This window comes from Tyto alba, unplaced genomic scaffold (genome assembly GCF_018691265.1).
Source record: "Tyto alba isolate M040663 unplaced genomic scaffold, T.alba_DEE_v4.0 Super-Scaffold_13, whole genome shotgun sequence".
Classification (NCBI taxonomy): domain Eukaryota; kingdom Metazoa; phylum Chordata; class Aves; order Strigiformes; family Tytonidae; genus Tyto; species Tyto alba.
The window spans coordinates 19,518,523-19,537,589 of record NW_024881275.1 but is presented as its reverse complement, the minus strand read 5'-3'; the positions used below and the strand labels follow the sequence as shown (position 1 = coordinate 19,537,589).

General features: G+C 41.3%; 1 protein-coding gene across 1 annotated transcript in view; it reads right to left on the bottom strand.

Moving 5' to 3' along the window:
• The window catches only part of HSD17B4 (hydroxysteroid 17-beta dehydrogenase 4), a 69,248-nt gene extending 61,982 nt beyond the window's left edge, over positions 1–7,266 (bottom strand). The window contains exons 1-3 of the mRNA XM_042787679.1: positions 7,146–7,266; positions 4,117–4,170; positions 294–401 (exon numbers count right to left, since the gene is read on the bottom strand). Of these exons, the coding sequence (XP_042643613.1) occupies positions 294–401; positions 4,117–4,170; positions 7,146–7,203 (220 nt within the window). The 5' untranslated portion in view covers positions 7,204–7,266. The remainder of the gene's footprint in view (positions 1–293; positions 402–4,116; positions 4,171–7,145) is intronic.
• Positions 7,267–19,067: the final 11,801 nt, after the last annotated feature.

Here is a 19,067-nt window from a genome sequence, read left to right as displayed (position 1 = left end):
CATACATTTCCATTTTGCCTCTGACAGTTGTAGACGGACAGTTTCTTAACATTTCAGTGTTAAGAAAGCATGAAATAAAAAGGCATTACTAGATGAGCATTAATTTAAAAAGTGATTTATTTATGCACTTGCTTTGAGTGCTTCTGTCTAATTCACATGACATTACACCTATTTAATTTATATGATATCAAAAAGCTGGCAGTAGTCCTTTATTAAGCAGTGTCAACTCTTCATTCAACAGGTCCACTATTCCTACAGATAAAGCATTACACTAGTCTGGAAAAGTAACATACCATAACTGGGTACTGCTTTCCCTCCTTTTGCTCTGATTTCATTCACAACTTTGTCAGCAGCTGAAGAGCTCTTGCCAATTCCCTTGAAATCAACTCCAAGGTCATTCACTGTTTATCACAAAGAAAGTAATTTTTCATTGGTAACACTTAAGACTTCACATGCTGGAAGTTATAGAGAGAATTAATAAAACCTGCTGCATCTGGATCCTACTGAAAATCTCAAATGATTACAGAACAGTAGATCACATTATTCTTTTTTTTTTTTAACATACAGTATCATTTTTTTAAAGTAACACAGAAAAGAGAGCTTTTTTCTCTCCACAATGCATTCAACTTGCTTGTCCTGCCCAGGCTAACTCTCTAATTGTGTTATTGCAGTTCAGAGATTAAGATCAAGATTACATACAAATCATAGGTGATTAATTCTGGTCTGTTGTCAAACTGCTATAACTACTGCATGAACCATAAACAAGACCAAGAAGACTTTGTTCCTGTTTAATAGAATAGCTAAAACATTACTAGTAAACTCCACTACAGAACAGATCAAGCGATTTGAACAAAGGGAGAAAAGCCTGCTCTGGAGCTTCAGATCCTGCTCCTGTGGGATAAGAGGGCCACCTGATAGAGCACTGCTTTGTTTCCAGGCTACAATTTGTACTGGAGCATGCATTATTAATGTTAGCTTCACTGTAACATCACCAGAGTTCAAGGCACTGATGTATTTGCATATCCCACAGATTAATGGAATTTATCAGAGGAACAAAAAAAAAAAAAAAAACAAAAAATCCATACACACATTGTATTTGGACAAATAATTTTTTTTTAAATGGTAAGAAATATGTTTAAATGGGTACAAAATGAAACTGTAAGAAAACCAGAATTGACTGTGGATTTACATGACATATCAGTATTTTGCTAAACAGTCTTTTGCTATTGTGGTAAATAACAGAAGAATTTTGCTTTCGCTAAAAGTAAATAAACAATTACTTTTATTGAGTTAGGCTAAAGCTATTATTAGTACCATGATCTACATTTTAAGAGAAGTAAAAGAATTTACTACTGGGAAAAGAAAAGGGGGGAATTGATCTGAGGAAACACCAACCCAACAGCCCCCCCCCTCTTCTTGGGATGCTCACCAGATGGTAACTCCTTTGCAATGGAATGAGAAAGAACAAGAGGGGCCATCGATGGTCCATATCAAAGGAAGGTAACTCCCGTTGTGATCGAATGGAAGGAAGGCAGGATGGGCCACCTCTGGTACCTCTTGTCCTTGAGATAAGAGAGGAACTGAAACCACTGAGCCATAAAGACAAAGGAGCTGCAAATTGGCCCAGACTTGAAGGACAAGGTGTACCTGACCACAGGACTGAGTCTGTGCAGAAGGAAGGGTCAGCTAGCGAACACCGTGAAGAAGACTACGAGCCTTCATCTGCAGACCCCTGCCCACGACCACCAGGGAGCACTGCGCAAGCGAGATGGGAGGAATTTGGGGTGGGGGGATATGTTAATGATTTCTCGGAACTAATTGTAATGTTCCCTCCCTATCCTTGGAGTAGTGATGCATATGTATTAGAGTAGATGAATATGTAACCTTTTATACAATAAAAGGGAGCCCCTTTGGCTCCAGAGGGCGTGACATCGCGCCCAGCACTGTATTCTTTGCTCCACTTACTTTGTCCCCTATAAAACCTTTTTTATATAAACGTGGGCTTGTTTCTCACACTATGGTGAACTCCAGCTTTGTGCCTTCTAACTTTTTAAAGTCCTCAAGAAGCCAGCGATACTGAAATCCTGAAAATATGCAAGATATTCTTGCTGGTCTTGATGATAAGCAGCAACTACAAGTCTGCTGTATCATCACAAAAGGAACTAAACCCATTTTGTGATACTCCCTTTCTGTTTTTCCTAAAAAAAAAAAAAAAAAAGAAACAAACTAGCATGTAAAGAGGAACATAGTTTGCAGGACACATGACAAAATTGTTCTCTATTACTCAGACCAATAAAGTTTCATCTGGAATCCTGTATTAACTGTATGCAGCACTTCAAGAGAAGTGTAGAAACACTGCAGAAGATCCACAGGAGTAAATGCCAAAGCCCCGAAGAAGCGAGCCATGTAAAGAACAGGGGAGGAGGGAGAGGGGAGAGGAGGGAAGACAACAAAGTAAAACAAAAATCATGAACCACCTAGTCTGAAGCAGGAAGAATTAAGACATAACATTATGATATGCTCAAGTACATTAGCCTACTAATGCAAAAAAGAAAGCAGACAAGATCTCCAAGCTAAATAAATCAGTATCTAACAGTTTGAACATGCAGCTAGCTCAATACAGGTGAGGGATTAGGGAAAATTTCCAACTGCAGTGAAACGTTAGAGTAGGGAACATGGACAGACTGCCCAGTCTGCAACAGCAAGGGTCTTTAACACAACATGAAAGAAAAGCAAGTCAGAAACAGCACTAGGATTTCTAATCTGTCCTGGGAAAGAAGAGTGGACAATTTTGTGGTAAATATTAATACAAAATAATCTTGTTAAGACATTACAGCTCCCTACTGAAGACATGCTTATATATGTTTATCCTTCACTTCAATAGTAATTTGCTGACAAATGCTTTATTAAATATTTGGGAAAATTTCCAGAGGCAGCAAAGCACCGCCAGCTGACTGCAGGCACTAACAGAGCTAAAGCAAAGATGAATGCGCAAGAACAAACAGAGCTGTTCTAGGTTTTGAAAACCTTAAAGTAGCTCCACAAGTGTGATAGAGTAATTTACGAAAGAAAATAATGGATAAAAAACATTATTTTAAGATGAAGCTTTACAACATATAATTTCCAGTTGAAAACATCCAGTAGAAAAGAGCAAGACTGTAGCAGTTGTGACAGAGCATGGTTATAGACTGAACCATTGAGAATTCCTCTAAGGCTATAGGTGCATTATTAGCAAGTAGTGCAGAGCAGCAGAAGCAAATCGGTAGAATGAAAAAGTTGGTGCAAAAGACCTGACTTCTACAGTACATGTTTTTTTAAAAAATAAACCAGCTCATTTCTTGCTGCAGTCTGCTGCCACAAACCAAGCACACATTTGGAACAATTCAGGTGTACTGATAAATAGCATCTTTCAGTTTGGTTTTCAGAGGAACTCTGCTCATGCACGTCAATACCATCCCACAGTGCAAACAAAAATACAAATAGATACAAATCAAAAGAGATGCTTCAAAAGCAAGATTCTAACTAAAACAGCAATACAGAAGAGCCCTCAGGTAGACTGAAAAGGAAGGAATAGTAGGGTCTCTACATAATACAGGTTGCAAGACAAAACCAAATCATTCCCTTCGTCCTGTTTGCAACTTTTTCTGATGAGAAGCATGAAACAGACAAAGCATGACAAAAAAGGTGATAACAGGTAGCCCTCTGGATGATAAGAAAAGGGAGATTTCCACTGGGGTCACACTGCTCAGCATATTCTGGGAGAAGGTACTGGAACATAACATATTCACATTTTCAAATGGTCATATGAGAAGTTTCTGAACAGTATTCACATTAAGACAACACCCTCTCTGGCCACAACTCATAGTAAAGATTGGTGTGCACAGATGGAAGTAAAATCTGGGAAATGATCTGATTCAAATTGGCTTTCCAGCAAAGATAAGCCCTTGGGCAACTTGCTTCATAAGAAAAAGCTCAGAAGCAAAATATAAATAGCGAAAGATAAGACAGAAAACCATTAAGTAACAAAGGTTACTGTCTAAAAGGGCATGGACTGTTGAATGCAAGCAATGTGAAATGCCAAAGGTTATTGTCTAGATAAGTTAACATAAAACTTACCAACTACTGAAGCTCCTCTTTCAGCAAAAGCCAGAGCATATGCTCTGCCCAAACCTAGTTTAAAAAATTAAAAAAAAAAAAAAGGTCAATTTGTCTCCTGGATCACAATTCAGAGAAAAAGCCACACAAAAATTAATTGCATGAAGAAAAATGCACCAACATAAACACCTTGAAGATTCAAAGTAAAACACTTTTTCCCCCAGGAGTTAAAAGTTTCATTTAAGTTCAAAACACAGAAGTAAACAAACAGATAAATTGTAGACAAAAACCTCCTGTCAAGAGGAAAAAAAAAAAAAATCCCCATTCTTACTCTTTGTTATTGCACTCACGAGACCCATCAGGGAAAGCTGTCTGCTGCTGAGTTTGTGCTTGTGATAGAAAAAAAACATTTGTAAAGCATAATGTCTTGATGTAACCTTAAAGGAGGGGATATTTCAAGTTAATTAATTACACTTTAAGTGAATAAGATATTTCCCTGGTTAAAGCTAGTCTTTAAGATTTGAAAAAGAAACTGAAGAAAATTTAACTGTCACTGAAGATGTACTGACAGAACGCCTCCAATTATTTGGATACAAAGGAGTCGCTTAATACCACAGTTAACCAGACGCATTCATACTTTACCTATCATAACAGGAGACTGTCATTTTTGCCCCACATACAAAAGCAAGACTCTTGCACCTTTACTCTGGCTTAGATTCTAGTTGTGTTATAAATTATTTGTTATGTCAAATGATTTACAGAGATATTATCCACTGTAGCAGACAAGAGTTGAAATCAATGATGATGAACCTTTTTTTTCCATTCCAAAAGAAACTGAGATTTGAATGATCAAAAGACGATCAGGCAGAAAAACATTTCTCCGAGTGCACCAGTATCTCTTCACCCCTCACTAAAACATTCAAAGCTAGTTCTCAAAAGAAAAAACAGGGGAAAACATAAATTAGAACTGATTAGACTGTTTTTAAACACACTAATCTCACATCACCAAACTGCAATTTTCCTTAAGACTCCTATGAGCCTCTGCAGTGGAGACTATCACATGTGAGGTGCATATATGTCCACTGTCTGATGTAATCTTGGGAGTCCAAGAAAACTCTTGTTTTGAAAAGCCACACAACTGATAAGTGCACAAAACCCAGACCATGCTATATGTGCCGCTATTCTCAATTGGCAAGGAAGGACTGAATGCTTAAGAACCAAAACTAATCTTAAAAATAAATAAATAAATAAGCTTGAATTGCATAAACTATGGCAATGCTGCGTGACAAGCAGGAGCAACACTTCACAATGGATTTGCCCAAAGTTAAAAGAAACTACTGTATTTTTAGATGCTCATGTATGTGAAAACAGGTCTTTCCTTACAGCAAATTAGTGATCCAGATGTTTTAGGTAAATTCCCGGCTCTGATCTGCTCACCAGCATCCAACTGAAAAATCAGTGTTGACAAACAATACTACTAGCAGTACAACCTAACTACAGTGCTGTAAACTAAATAGAAGCAAAATAAGAACTAATCTGAAGTTAACAGGGCTTCCCTTTATCTTCCCTTAAGTTTAATCAACTGCTCATCAAAAAACTATAGTGAAATAAAACACTGAATGACAATTTTCTCTGTTAACAAACCATTTTCAAGCAGCCTAGCACTAGAAGTACAAGGGTCACTGTACCCACACTTATGAAAAGCAATTTTTGCTCCATATAGTGCTTTTTAGAAGCTTTGTTATTACCAAAGCATCTTTGTTTCCCTATTACTTATGGCCTTAACCTGTTCTTCAGTGAGACTTGTTACATACAGAGAAGCGCATAAATACAGGTCTGATAAAGGCTGAAAAGCACCATACAGAGATCTGGCCTCAGTCAGTCTCAGGTTTTGTCACCTTCAGGTAACCTGAGTGTTCAGTGCTTTCCATAAAATTTGTGACTCTTGCTCTTTCTCCGCAAGACATCACATAATCTAGGCCCCCAAAATGTCTCCTGTAGCTATGTGCAACTCCACAAAAAAAAAGAGCAAAGCTTCACTGTGGGAAGGCACAACTTTCTCAGGGGATGGCAGAACAAGCTCCTTTAGCAGCCTACCACAACTACAAACTTTGCCTCTCGCTTGTCCACCCTCACAGCTCCTGTCTTTGCTGGACATACCAGAGTAGGCCAAGGTCAAAGCATGTATCCACAGGAATTAAAAACAAATCAAAACAAAACAAACAAAAAACAAACCCCCACTACAACAAATACAAAAACATTTCCTGGCAAAATCAAGCATTCCACCGCAGAGCCACCTCCCCTGAAGAGGCCAGGCCCGCAGCCCACCAACAGCACAGACCAGCCCTGATGCAGAAAATCTCTCCCCACCCTTCCTTTCACCTCTCAGCGCCCTCAGGCTGCCTCCCAGGAGGCCAGAGGCTGCTTTCTGCTCCGGCGCTGGCCAAAGCCCCTGCCAGACCACACAGGTTGCAAACATCAGTCACTAGGTCCGTGGCAAAACTGAAAGGAACTTGGATACCAAACCCCGACACGGGGCAGGGCACCCATTATTGACTGGTGCAAAACGGTGCTATGCCCCCCCCCCTGTGTTTAAAGGACAGACAAGCCTGCGTTCGGAGTCACTACCACCACGCTAATTTTCCGCCCGGATCGAACGGCAGCGGCTACAAAGCGCTGGGAGAGCCGGCGACAACCCCTGCGCCGCCCTGGCACTGTGGCGGCGGCCCTGACGGGCGAGGGCCGGCACCTGGCGGGGCCCGCCCCCCCCCCGCGGGCGCCGCGCCTCTCTCTTCTGAGGGAAAAAACAAAACAAAACAAAACGTTTTTAACGAGCGAAGCCCTCACAGACGTCCCCGGCTGCCACCGGAGGGCACGGGGGCACCTGTCAGAGCCGCTGGCAGCGGCGGCTGCAGGGTGCCCACCTCACCCGGCCTCCCGCGGGAAGCCCCACCACGACTCGCCTCCTCCGTGGAGGGGAGGGGGGAACCCACGGGACGGGACGGGACGGGACGGGACGGGACGGGACGGGACGGGACACCGCCGCTCACCTCCTCCGGCGCCGGTCACCAGCACCACCCGCCCGTCAAACCTCAGCCCCGCCGCCATCGCGCTGCGCTGCACCGCGCCGCGCGACCGGCCCGCCCCCCTCCCCCCACGGCTAGAGCGGAGGGGCGGGGCGGGGCGGGGCGAGGGCCGGCGCCGCGCATGCGCCAACGCCTCCGTCGCCACCGCCCCCCGGGGCAGGCGCGCCGGGCTGAGGGGCGGCGGGAGGCGGCGGCTGCCGGGCCCCAGCCCCGGCTCCTCGGTCTGTTTCCCTACCTCTGCAGGCAAGGCGGGGTGCTTGTGAAACAAAGGGGTGTTCGCAGGCGAGCTCGTCTGTCCTGCTCTGCTGCAGGCACATGCTCAAGAGGCCGCAGCTGGGTAGGGTGGATCTCAAGATCGGGCTGCCTGAATGCACGCGTCAGGCCTCGTTTAAAGTCAATCTTTATTCACAGCTTTTATAGTAACCTTACAGTTATTTTTTATTATGTGATAATTTTTGCTTTATTTACTATTTCCCAATCCAAATCCCTGCTTTCAGCAGTTGCTTCCCTGGCTGTGGGAGTTCTTCAGATCGAACGATGAACGTGAAATTCACCACCTTTTTTTTCCCCCCGGGTTTTTGGCTGTCGATGTGCGAGAGGCTGTGCTGGGTGCCTGTGCCCAGGCACTGGCAGTGGGGCTGCAGGGGTCTGCTGGGGGGTGGGGGGTGGGGCTGGGGTGTGCCCGGTTCCAGCAGACCCACAGCAGGACACAGCTGAGCCCGCCGTCCAGGATGGTGGTGCCTCTGTGAGAAAATACTGAGGAAAGTGTAAAAAACGCTTCCTAGCAGTTGTGGAAGAGAGGAGGGAAAAAACTGAGAGAGAAACACCTGTGCAGACACCAAGATCAGTGAACATGGAGAGTGCGGAGGTGTACCAGGTGCTGGAGTCTCCCCTGCAGCCTGTGGTGAATGGCAACTGTGTCATTCAGAATGTAATTGTATTGGAGTCTCATAGGGCCAGTGCTCTGGATCTCAGCAGTAGATCTGGTTAAGTATTTTTCAGTATTACCCACCCAACTAGGGTGATATCAAACTTTATCTGAACTATGGACGGGGTTCTCATGGAGCTATTCCTTCTTGATTACTTTCCTGGCTGACTGAGAGCACCATAAACCTGAGCCTCTGGGAGCTATAAACTACCTGTTTCTCTCCACTGTCAGTCTTAAACAGGAGCTTCTCAGGGAACAGGGAATGGTGTACAGAGTGCCCAGAATTCAGAGCAGCTTATTTTGTTGGGGAATTCATCATAGATTCATAAAGTGGTTTGGGTTGGGAGGGACCTTAAAGACCATCTAGTTCCATCCCCCTGCCACGGGCAAGGACACCTTCCCCCAGCCCAGGGTGCTCCCAGCCCCATCCAACCTGGCCTTGAACCCTTCCAGGGAGGGGGCAGCCACAGCTGCTCTGGGCAACCTCTGACCGTGTCTCACCACCCTCACAGGGAAGAATTTCTTCCTTATATCTAATCTAAATCTACCCTCTTTCAGTTTAAGGCCATTACCCCTTGTCCTATCACTACATGCCCTTGTAAAAAGACCCTCCCCAGCTTTCGTGTAGGCCCCCTTTAAGTACTGGAAGGCTGCTATAAGGTGTCCCTGGAGCCTTCTCTTCTCTAGGCTGAACAACCCCAACTCTCTCAGCCTGTCCTCATAGCAAAGGTGCTCCAGCCCCCCCCGTCACCACTGTGGCCTCCTCTGGACCCACTCAAGTAGGTCCATGCCCTTCTTATGTTGCAGGCCCCCGAGCTGGACATGGTGTGTGTGTGCATGTGTGCGTGTGTCTCACAAGAGCAGAGTAGAGGGGAAGAATCCCCTCCCTCGACCTGCTGGCCACACTTCTCTTGATGCAGCCCAGGACACAGTTGGCTTTCTCGGCTGTGAGTGCACATTGCTGGCTCACAGTCAGTTTTCCACCCACCAATACCCTCAAGTCCTTCACAGGGCTGCTCTCAATCCACTCACTGCCCAGCCTGTATCTGTGCTTGGGATTGCCTTGAGGCATGTCTACATACTCCCTCTGCACAGATGAACTTTAAATCATGATTAACATTTCTTGTACAGTTTGTAAAGTTTGGATCATTTCTGGAGTTAATAGAAAGTGAAATTAGTTTTGCTGCAGATTACCTCCTTGAGTGTTAGTGCTTTACTGTCTACACTAAAGAGAAGTGAGTTACCCAAGTGATAGTTATTTGAAGACTTCCAAACGAGAAGAAATTAGAATTTCAGGCCTCCAGTAGTCTGTAAAATTCACCCCTTTAGAAATATTGGGAATACAGATGTATTGCCTGTGATTTTATTACACGTAGTTTTCTGTTTAAACAGAGAAATTGCATTGCAATACTATAATTGCAATTTACATCTTGGACACTAGGCGGAGCGTTGTGCTACCGTAAAACTGACTGACATATTTACAGATACCACACCACCAGTAATTAAATTCTTGAACGACGAACCTAAAAAAAGGCTTACACACTGATCAAGTCAAAGGGACACTGCTTTTAATAAACCCTGGTTTTGCTTAGTCAGTAGATTCACCGGCACGGTGGCATTCTTCTGGCTGTATAAACACATTATGCGTATGCACTGGAAACTGCAAAAAAAAATTATTCTGGAGGCAGATAAGGGAACACAGGGCAGATAAACAGTCTACCAGAAAAATCACGTGTTTTAAGTATGGTAAATATTGTTGAATGTGCACAGGAACAACCCCTTGCACCGGATGTATGTTATGCCAGCACTGCATTAATCAGCACGAAATAACCCTCACAAATAATTACACTTCCAAAGTTTGCCTATTTCATCTGAATGCAGCTCAACACAAGATCGAATTTCCCCGCAGTGAGAGGCCCCGGTGCAGTTGGCTGTGTAACAGGGAGAACATCACTGACCGGGATTTGCCGGTGCTACGCTCAGAGGAGTAGGAGGAAGCTGTTTCCCAGGAGGGTAGAGCTGTGAGTCAGTTTGCAATTGCTCTTCCTGAGGAAGTAACAGATTGAGCTCGTAACTGTCTGCCAGCTCTGGTTCAGCCTCAGCACTCAATATTTTGTTTATTGTTGCTATGCTGTGGGATTGGGCTCCCACCTGGGAGAAGAGAGGGAAGTCTCCAGCACAAGAGCAGCGCTGGCTGTGGCGAGAGCCGCCCGGCTGGCCCCGCAGCACGACCGTGACACGCAGTGCACCTTTGAAGGAACAGTGCACACAAGAGAGCCTTGCACTGATGTAGTGTGTTGCCAGTGTGCTATCTGCTGAACGTAATGTAGCCTTACTTGCTCCCACGTGTGTATTATTAGCGATGTTAGGGGCTTCTTTCTGTCCTGCCCAGTAAGTTTAGGATGTAATTTGTTAGGATAGGGGAATGTATGTAAACTAACAGCACAAATATCCAGATTAGTCAGCAGTGCATACACTCCTGGAAACGTCTAGTTCAGACTGGAAATACTCAAAAGAACTAATGTTGTCATCCTTACACCACCAAACTTATCTGTATAATCCCCTCTGTAATCATATCTATCTAAAGCAGCATGGTTCTATATACATGGCTATAAATGAGTCCTCGGAGAACTTGTTTCATTTTCAGTGCTGATTCTGGCCTCTTACATGCTCTTGAACAGGCCATTTCAGCTCTAGCCCTTCAGGTTCCATGGCTTTCCATGTCCTGCTTATTTTTGAGTTGATGGATTCAAGGAAAGGAGTCTACTTTTGAAATTGCCTGGAAGTTAGTTGTTACATGCCCCACGTAAGATCAAACCTTGAGGCACTTCTTACAGCATAATTTGTTCTTCACATAGCTAACAAACAGGCCTTGTTAACAAGTTAGGATCTTTCATAGCATCCTCATTTTGGTGCATAGACTGCAATTAGAATTGGCAAAGAGCTCACACTTCAGAATGATGAATAAAATTGGAGCTTCCTCAACAGATTTTTTTTCCTGGAAAACACAACAGAAAGTGCACTGGAGTGAAAGTATGTCACTTTTTTATGTTTTTAAAGTGAAACCTGTCTGTATGAAAAAGATATAAAATACAAAGAACCACTCAGAATGGAAAGGGGTTTGGTGGGTTCCCTTAACAGTCAGAAGTGATTTGTTCCAAAAATCATACAGCTGTCAGAAAATATTTGCATCAGTCTGAAATAAGGTATGAGGGCAAAACACTACCACTGTTAACCAAAGCAGGGTGACATTAGATGAAAACTTGAATGGAGTAGGTGTCAAGCCACAAATCAATAGCAGGTGTCAAACTGAGTTTTGAATGAGTGAGCAATAGTGGGAAATTAATAGCAGGATATCCAGATTCCAAACTCAGCCAGAAAGGGTTTAACGTGGTTGAAACTGGTAAGGAAATAAGTCAGTCAAAAAGGAAGATGAAATCTACTTTGTCTCTTAGTAAGTAGTGTGAACTAACATATATCTATCATTAACTCTTTTACTGACATATCAGGCTTTTAACACCAGGAAAAAATTGCCAAAAACCCCAAGCAGTATCCTGTAATACTGAGTAAGATTATGGGGTTTTGTGTTACACTTCAATGCCTAGAGAAGGTAAGTTGTTTTATAAACAGTGAATTTCCACGTTGTGCAGTAAACCAAATCTGATGTATGCTCTGAAGTCATTCTTTTGACTAACAGGTTAGATAATTGGGTTCTTTTTAGCTTTGTCTCCTTTGTAAACTTGGGGGTTGCATGTGTTGTGGATATTGTAAGAGTCTTAATCCCACTGAAAATGTTTTCTACCGTCTGCTGCCATAGATGGTCAGCACCTTTGAACCTTTTATTCAGGGGGAGTAAATTAATTGACTGTCTTGCTTTTACTCTATTTTTTAATATTGCTGAAAGATCTGTTTGGATCATAAGGCTCGTTTTCAAGTACTTCATTTGCTTTCTAAGTGGTTTTGCCCATAAAGTATTTGTAGAGGCTGGTTCACTGGGAACAAAGATTTCTCTACAAATGTGAGTGAAGGGAGCAACCAGATGTTTCTTGCCATGACCAACAACTAGATATTGAATCCATGTCAAAAACTGTAGCACCCTTCACTGAACACTACAAAAATATGGCCTACAACAGATGGTACCTCCCCACAGCCTTAGTGCTAAAAGGCCCCAGGTTTTTGGTTTTCTGCTGTGACCAGCAAGGTCTCTATTGCAGCCAGGTCATCATCCCAAATTCTTCTCTCTCTCTCTCTGCAGCCATCCTCTGGCTGCCAGTTCAGAGAGGTCACTGAGAGGTCTTAGCCCTGAGCTGGTCACAAATGTTGATCTCATACAAACCAACTGCATGGCCCAATTCACCCTACTAATTACTCTCTTGGTAAAAGTGGTTAGAGAAAACTACTTATTTTGGCTAGCTATACAATTTTATGTGATGGAAAACCCCGCTGAGGAATTCTTTGTAGCTAGCATATAGTGTTTCTATTGATTCCTTTCATCTGCAGGAACAGCAAATAGTATTATTTCCAATCTAACTTGCATTCTCTTGAGTTCTTTTATTTTTCTGTAAGCCCACAGCAGTTAGCAAGTGTTTTTTTTTCTTGCCATTGAATCCGTTGTCACCCTCGGAACTTGAAAAGCAGCTTTCCTGATGTGATGGTGAGGAGCAGCCTACTGTGAGGTTAACAGTGGATATATTCTTATGAACCAACTGTAAATGTAAATGCAAACATTTTTTACAGCCCTTGTCAACAACCCACATCACAGGAGGTCTCATGTCACTGTTTTGCCAAGAAACGTTCATTTTGTCATTTGTCACACATACCACTCAGTTAAGTGGAAAACCCAGGCTGGGGGTACAAGAAGAGTGCTATGGAGGCTCTCCATTTGATTCCATCAGAGACTGATGGTTTAAAGGAGACTAAAGCCCTGGGTCAGTCAGGGCTTGGTGGACTGCTGAGCTGGTATATAGTAACACTTCAGTAGAACAGACTCATTAAGCAGAAACTAGTTGCTTGTGCACATCCACAGCTTTGAAAATACATCCTGTGGAGAAATGTTAGAGATGTGCCAGCAAAAGTTTACAGTGTTGCTTCCATAATGCAGCCGTTCCATTTCATCCTAAATGATTCTTCATGAAAAATCCATTAACTTGGTCTCCTTGCAGTCAAAAAAAAAAAAAAAAAAAAAAAAAAAAAAAGAGAATAAAAAGCACATGGATTAAAATAAGAGGTAAAAAGACAAAAGACTAGCAAATAACCATGTTTCTTTCTGTGGAAATCAGATGCATATTGGCACCACTACCAAGTTACGGGTAAATAGATCCTGCAGATGAGCTGATTCTTTAATGAATAGATGGAAGACTTGAAATGCCTCCTGAGAGAAGTGATTCAGTGCAGTTGCTTCCTGAGTTAACGGCCATATTGAGCTTGAGAACAGCCAAAAATTCCAAGACATTCTGCTTGTAGAGTAAATCCAGGCATCTCCTTTAGTAAACAGAAAACTTGCACAGAAGATAAGCTACTTTTAAACTGTGCCTTTTAAAATGGCCTCTTCTCTCAAGCTTCCACCAAAGGCATTCTAGGGTTCTCAATCCCAATGTTACAGAAGCTTTCTCTGCACAACAGCACATATTCATTTCCCTCATAAACAGGAGACTTCCAGTTGTCTCTCAGAAATACTCACTCTGTCAGCTTCCATCTCAACCGCCCCAAAAATGCAAATGAACGCCAAACAGGAGGGGTTCAGACTGACTATATTCTGCGGTGAGACTTCCTCCCCAACCTGAAGTAAAGAGCAATTTTAGTCAAGAACATACATGGCATATGGAGTAGCCTGCTAACTGAGAAGCAAGATGGATAGATGGAGGAGAGCCAGTCAATGAAGTGACAACATAAACACCTCTTGCTGTAGGAGCCTGTACTCCTCTTCAGCACTTGCTTTGCTGATCAGGAAAGAGGTGGGAAGTCTGAATTCCCCAGCCAAGGTTCTCCCAGCTCCAAACAGTAGCAAAGACTAATTTTCATCAATACTCTTTTGTAAAGGGTCTCCTTCCTTGTTTCTGGATTTTGTAGCATGAGTTTCTCATTTGTAGCTTTGGGGTAAACTGGAGATTGCAGTGTCATAAGGTACTGAAACCTAGGCTTAAACATATTGTCTGTCTTAGCCGAAGTCAAATGCCTGTGCTTATGGTTGACAGTAGACCTTATCACAGTGAAGATGACGAAGGAAACATAATGAGATCTTTGTCTGATTATAGCCCTTTATCCCAGAAAAGTGCTGAGATTTTCCTTTCTTCCTAGCATTTCCTAATAGTTTCTCATATGATGGCACAGCAAATGTACCTCTGGGAGTGTCCATATCATTGAAATCAAGTTAGGCTGCCTGTAACTGAGAGAGTTTTTCTGTTGGGCAAAGAGACACACTTTAGTTCCAAGGATGAGATAATTTTTCTGTTGCTGAATTATCAAGATCCTTGAGATACAGAACCAGCTTTCTTGAAAGTAACAGCTGATTTCATGCCATGTCCCAGCACCAATGCACTTATTCCCACCCTGGCTCAGAGCACTGCCCCAGTCTGTTTATTTCTGCAATCTCTTCACAGGCCTATCAGATGATACACAGTTGTAGGTCTCGACTCCCCACAAAATAAAACCAAACCCCAAACAAACAAAGGAAAACCCCATAGTATCTCAAGTCCAGTCAGTGAGGTAAACTGAAAGCATCATCTAAGTGCGTCTGGAATGGGGAAAGGCTGTCCTTTCATGTCACAGTAACCCTTAATTAATGGCAGTCTATCAACAGCCAGGGTACTTTGTTCTCAGGACCCAAGCTGATCCCAGATACTAAAATAGATTCCTCAAATAAATGGATACTAAATTCTGCTCAGGAAAGCCAAATAATTTTTCTATGCTATTTCATAATGGAGTAGAACTGGTGCATTGCCATTCCCATGCAAGAAAAGGTTTGGTGGTATACAGGCCCTACTTGGGCAGATTTATTCCATCTACACCATCATACTCTATTAAAAAACCTTCACACAACTTAAATGTAACAATATATTTCATCCAGTATTAGCTGTGGCTTGGCCAGATCAACAATAAGTTAATTCTGAAAAATGTAATTCAAAATGTCCCACAAATGTGTTGCAAATGAAGAGCTTTAGCTTTGCCATGTTTAAAGACCAGTGGGGCTGATACTCTGAAATGGCACCAGCAGGAACTGGAGCACAAGTGGGTGAAAAGCCAACAATTTTATCTTGGAACAACCTGCATTTATCAAAACCTTCAGAATTATATCCAGCAAGAAGTTCCTTTATAGCACACAAAACACCGACTGAAGAAAAAAACAAGGCATCTAGGAAGAAAGATATGCACAAGAGTTATTTCTACTTTGTTTCAGCTTGTACTTATGTGCATAATAAAAGCATATTTAAAATACAAATATTATAATACAAACTGAAATAGGAATTAATTTGCCATGAAGCCAATGGCAAATATTTTTAAATCCAGAGTTAGTATTTTTAGAGTAGACAGTGGAAGGTCTAACATGTGAGAGCAAAAGTAATTTATATCTAAAACACAGTCACTGTATGAAGCTCCACCTTTGTCCTTTACCTACCACACCAAGACTTTCCCAGAGGGGAAAACGAGAAATAGTAAACAGGTTTTGGTTGCTTGGGAAAGCTGGGCAAATAATGTACATCCATAATTCCATTATTCATAATCATTATAGTTTGCTTTGTTTATTGACGCTGTGTAACTATGGGACATCACAAAGCTATGAGCTGCCTCTTTTCAATTTGCTCCCTAATAGAAAGAAATGCCATAAGGGACATTTCTCCATAAACTGGTGGTGTGATAGCAAGTAGAAATTTACTGATTGTTAGAAGATTTACATCAGTTCCTGTAATTCCCAAGCTCACAAGAAAAAGTGTGTATTGATTAAGGAATATCCTGCCCACAAATACCGGTTTTAAAATTGGAAACCAGATATCTAAATATTAAAACTAAGACAAGGCAGGTGACTTCAGCAATTTGTGGTTTAAACATTAAGAAATCTTTATTTGTGGTGTAGACCAAGCACTACTGTAACAGAGAGAGATCTTAGAGATAGCCTGTAAGGAGATACTACTCCTTTATTTTCATAAAGGGAAAATGAATCACACGGTAACCTAAAATATTTAATACTGTAGATAGGAATGCCAAAATTGCAATATAATTTCAGCTGCAGCATGCAAACTTCAGCATGAATAGATTAGTAATTTAGTATGGATTAGTTTTTTAGAACTTCTTTCTCTGTAAGAACAAATACAAGATTTTTTATTTTTTTTTTAACAAATTGGAAATAACAACTGCATTACTTAGTCTAAACTTTCTGAGTAGTAGCCACGGTGTGGTTTGGGCTAGCAACAATTTTTAAGATAGGAAACTTTCCTCTCCCAAAAGATGTTTCATTTCTGTGAAAAACATAAACCCAAGATATTACAGAACTTTTCTGGACAACTATAATCTCTTTTGACAGTTGTTTTATCCAGAGCACAGATGTTTGCCACTTAACCATGAATGTTGGCTGACCTGCCCAAATCTCAATGAAAACCAGTTGTAACAAGGTTTGTCTGCAGATGGTTATGTAAACGGGAATCTTCATTTCATGTTCATGCTGAAGTATACCCTCTGTAATGCATTCAAAAGCACTACTTTTTTTTTTTTTTTTTTTAAAGGCTCAGAAGTACACGTACTGAAATCACAGTTAAATGCTTATTATACTCATGAGGGTGTAGATTTTATCCAAAACAGCATTAAGAACTAAACCAAAAAGTAGATTATTCTTTCAGTTTTCAAATTATACTGCAAAAAAATCCATGAAACTGGTATTTAGCTCTGGGGTCTTTTCCATTAAATGAAGTAGCTATCATATTCTATCTATTGTTCTCCTTAGATACATACACAATGTGATATAATCTTGGAGCAAAAACAATAGGGAAGGAATAGACCTGCCTGAAGAGTAGTTCTGCTGCTCAGAAGGGCAGGAAGAGCATGTAAGGCCAAAGGAAGTATGGTAGCAGGTCACCAGATGGTGAACACTCATCACAGATCATCTAGGCCAATGCAATGTGCATCTTACCCGTTTTCTCCTCTATCATCTTTGACAACGATGGACTTAGGAGTAGTGTGGATTCCTCTGCTACACCATGAAAACAAGCATGTTCTGGTCCCTTGATGAGTTACTTGTAGAATTCCACTTTACCTTTAAATATTCACATTATAGCTGTTAAAACTAGAGCAAGGGGCTGGTAACCAACTGAAGCGAATGGCCATCAAAATCAGTTCTCCACTTCCTTGGGACAACGAAATCTTTTTAGGGAACAACGTGAGAAAGCAACTGGTCATCTCCTCACTCCTTTATTTTACAGGAATTTGCTATATGGGAGGGGCTGAATCTTTTTTTAGAACAGACGTTTTTGTATTTTCCTGAAGAAAAAAACCCCACCCCGCACCGGTTGCTGAAAGCTTCCAGACTCCTCATAATCTCTGTACCTTCTAAATTGAGATAAGAGATCCTAATGACAAGAGTAAGGCTTGTAACTTACCCAGGTGTGTCTCTTTGTTTGTCTATGCATACACGAAAATGCATGCAAACATAATTAAAGGGTGGCCAAAAATTCTAGTGAATCCCTTTTGAGGCAGCACACAGAAAACGGCCTTGATAACCTCCCTATATCTTGTTTTCTTTGTATGGCTGAGACCATAGTTGTTTGATATGTCTTGCAAAAGGCACCCAAGGTCTGACTTACCACTTTTCAACGTCTTTAGGCAGCTATAACTTTAGTTTTCATTTCCATAACTTCACCAACACACATTTTGATGGAATTAGGCACTATATATTAACCGAACACTGAAAGAATGTTACAAATATGAAACACCTAAGGTACTAAGATTTAAAACCTGTTGGAAAATGAATACATGATGATTGGATTTTAATATATTAGTAATTTTTACCCTATTGAAACAGTGTTGCATCAGTTTTACAGCACAGAATGGCATTATCCTACCCATAATTAAACAGTACTAATGTAACCTTTTTTAAACTTTTGACTTTGTCAAGTTTCTACTAGAGGGTCGATGATTTAATATGACAATGAGTGTATTACTAGGAAAAATGCTATCAATTTATTTCTGAATTTGATAATTAAACCCACTATTTATGTATGCTGCAGGAAAACCAAATTAACTGCAAAAGTATACAGCGTGAGTGCTATGTTGCGTTATTTATAAAGGCAGGTCTTTGAAAATCCAGCACAATTGTTTTCTTTCATCATTACAGAAGTCAGTTCTTTGTAACTGAAAATGAATGTCAGACAAGAACTATTGTTGCAGGATCTCAGAAGAATATAACTAGATTGTGAGCTAAATATAACTTCTCCTAGTTGTCAAGTTTTTACACTTATGATCAAATCTCCATGAGCAATTTTCACCTTTTCTAAGAAGTAAACTGCCAGATAATGCAGCTGAGTATTAAGTTACTGTGTTACTGAAAATATACATAGTTTGACAACAGTATGGCTCATATACATGTAGGTAGGTGTTAACAATGTATAAAGACCATCTAGGCAATTTTTGTCCCAGGGAAGATTTGAATTTGAGCAGTCAAAATATTCTGGGTTATGGCTGAAGAAAATCTTTCATGGTTTACAGAGCATATGCATATATTAGGCCTGGTTCTAAATGAGGTAGTGTCTTGTCCTCTTTTCAGTAACTTACCATTCAGTATGAACTACGCTATTTGGAGAATCAGATCATGATTTAGAAATAGAATTTGTAAAGAAAACTCTTTCATTTTCTAGAAATCAAGTTCTTTTTTTATTCTCATCTCAGATAAAAGAATTGTGAAAGAAAACAAGTAACTTTCTCTTTCTAGGTGGGAAAAGAAAATAAATAGATGGAGCAAATACCTTGGAAAC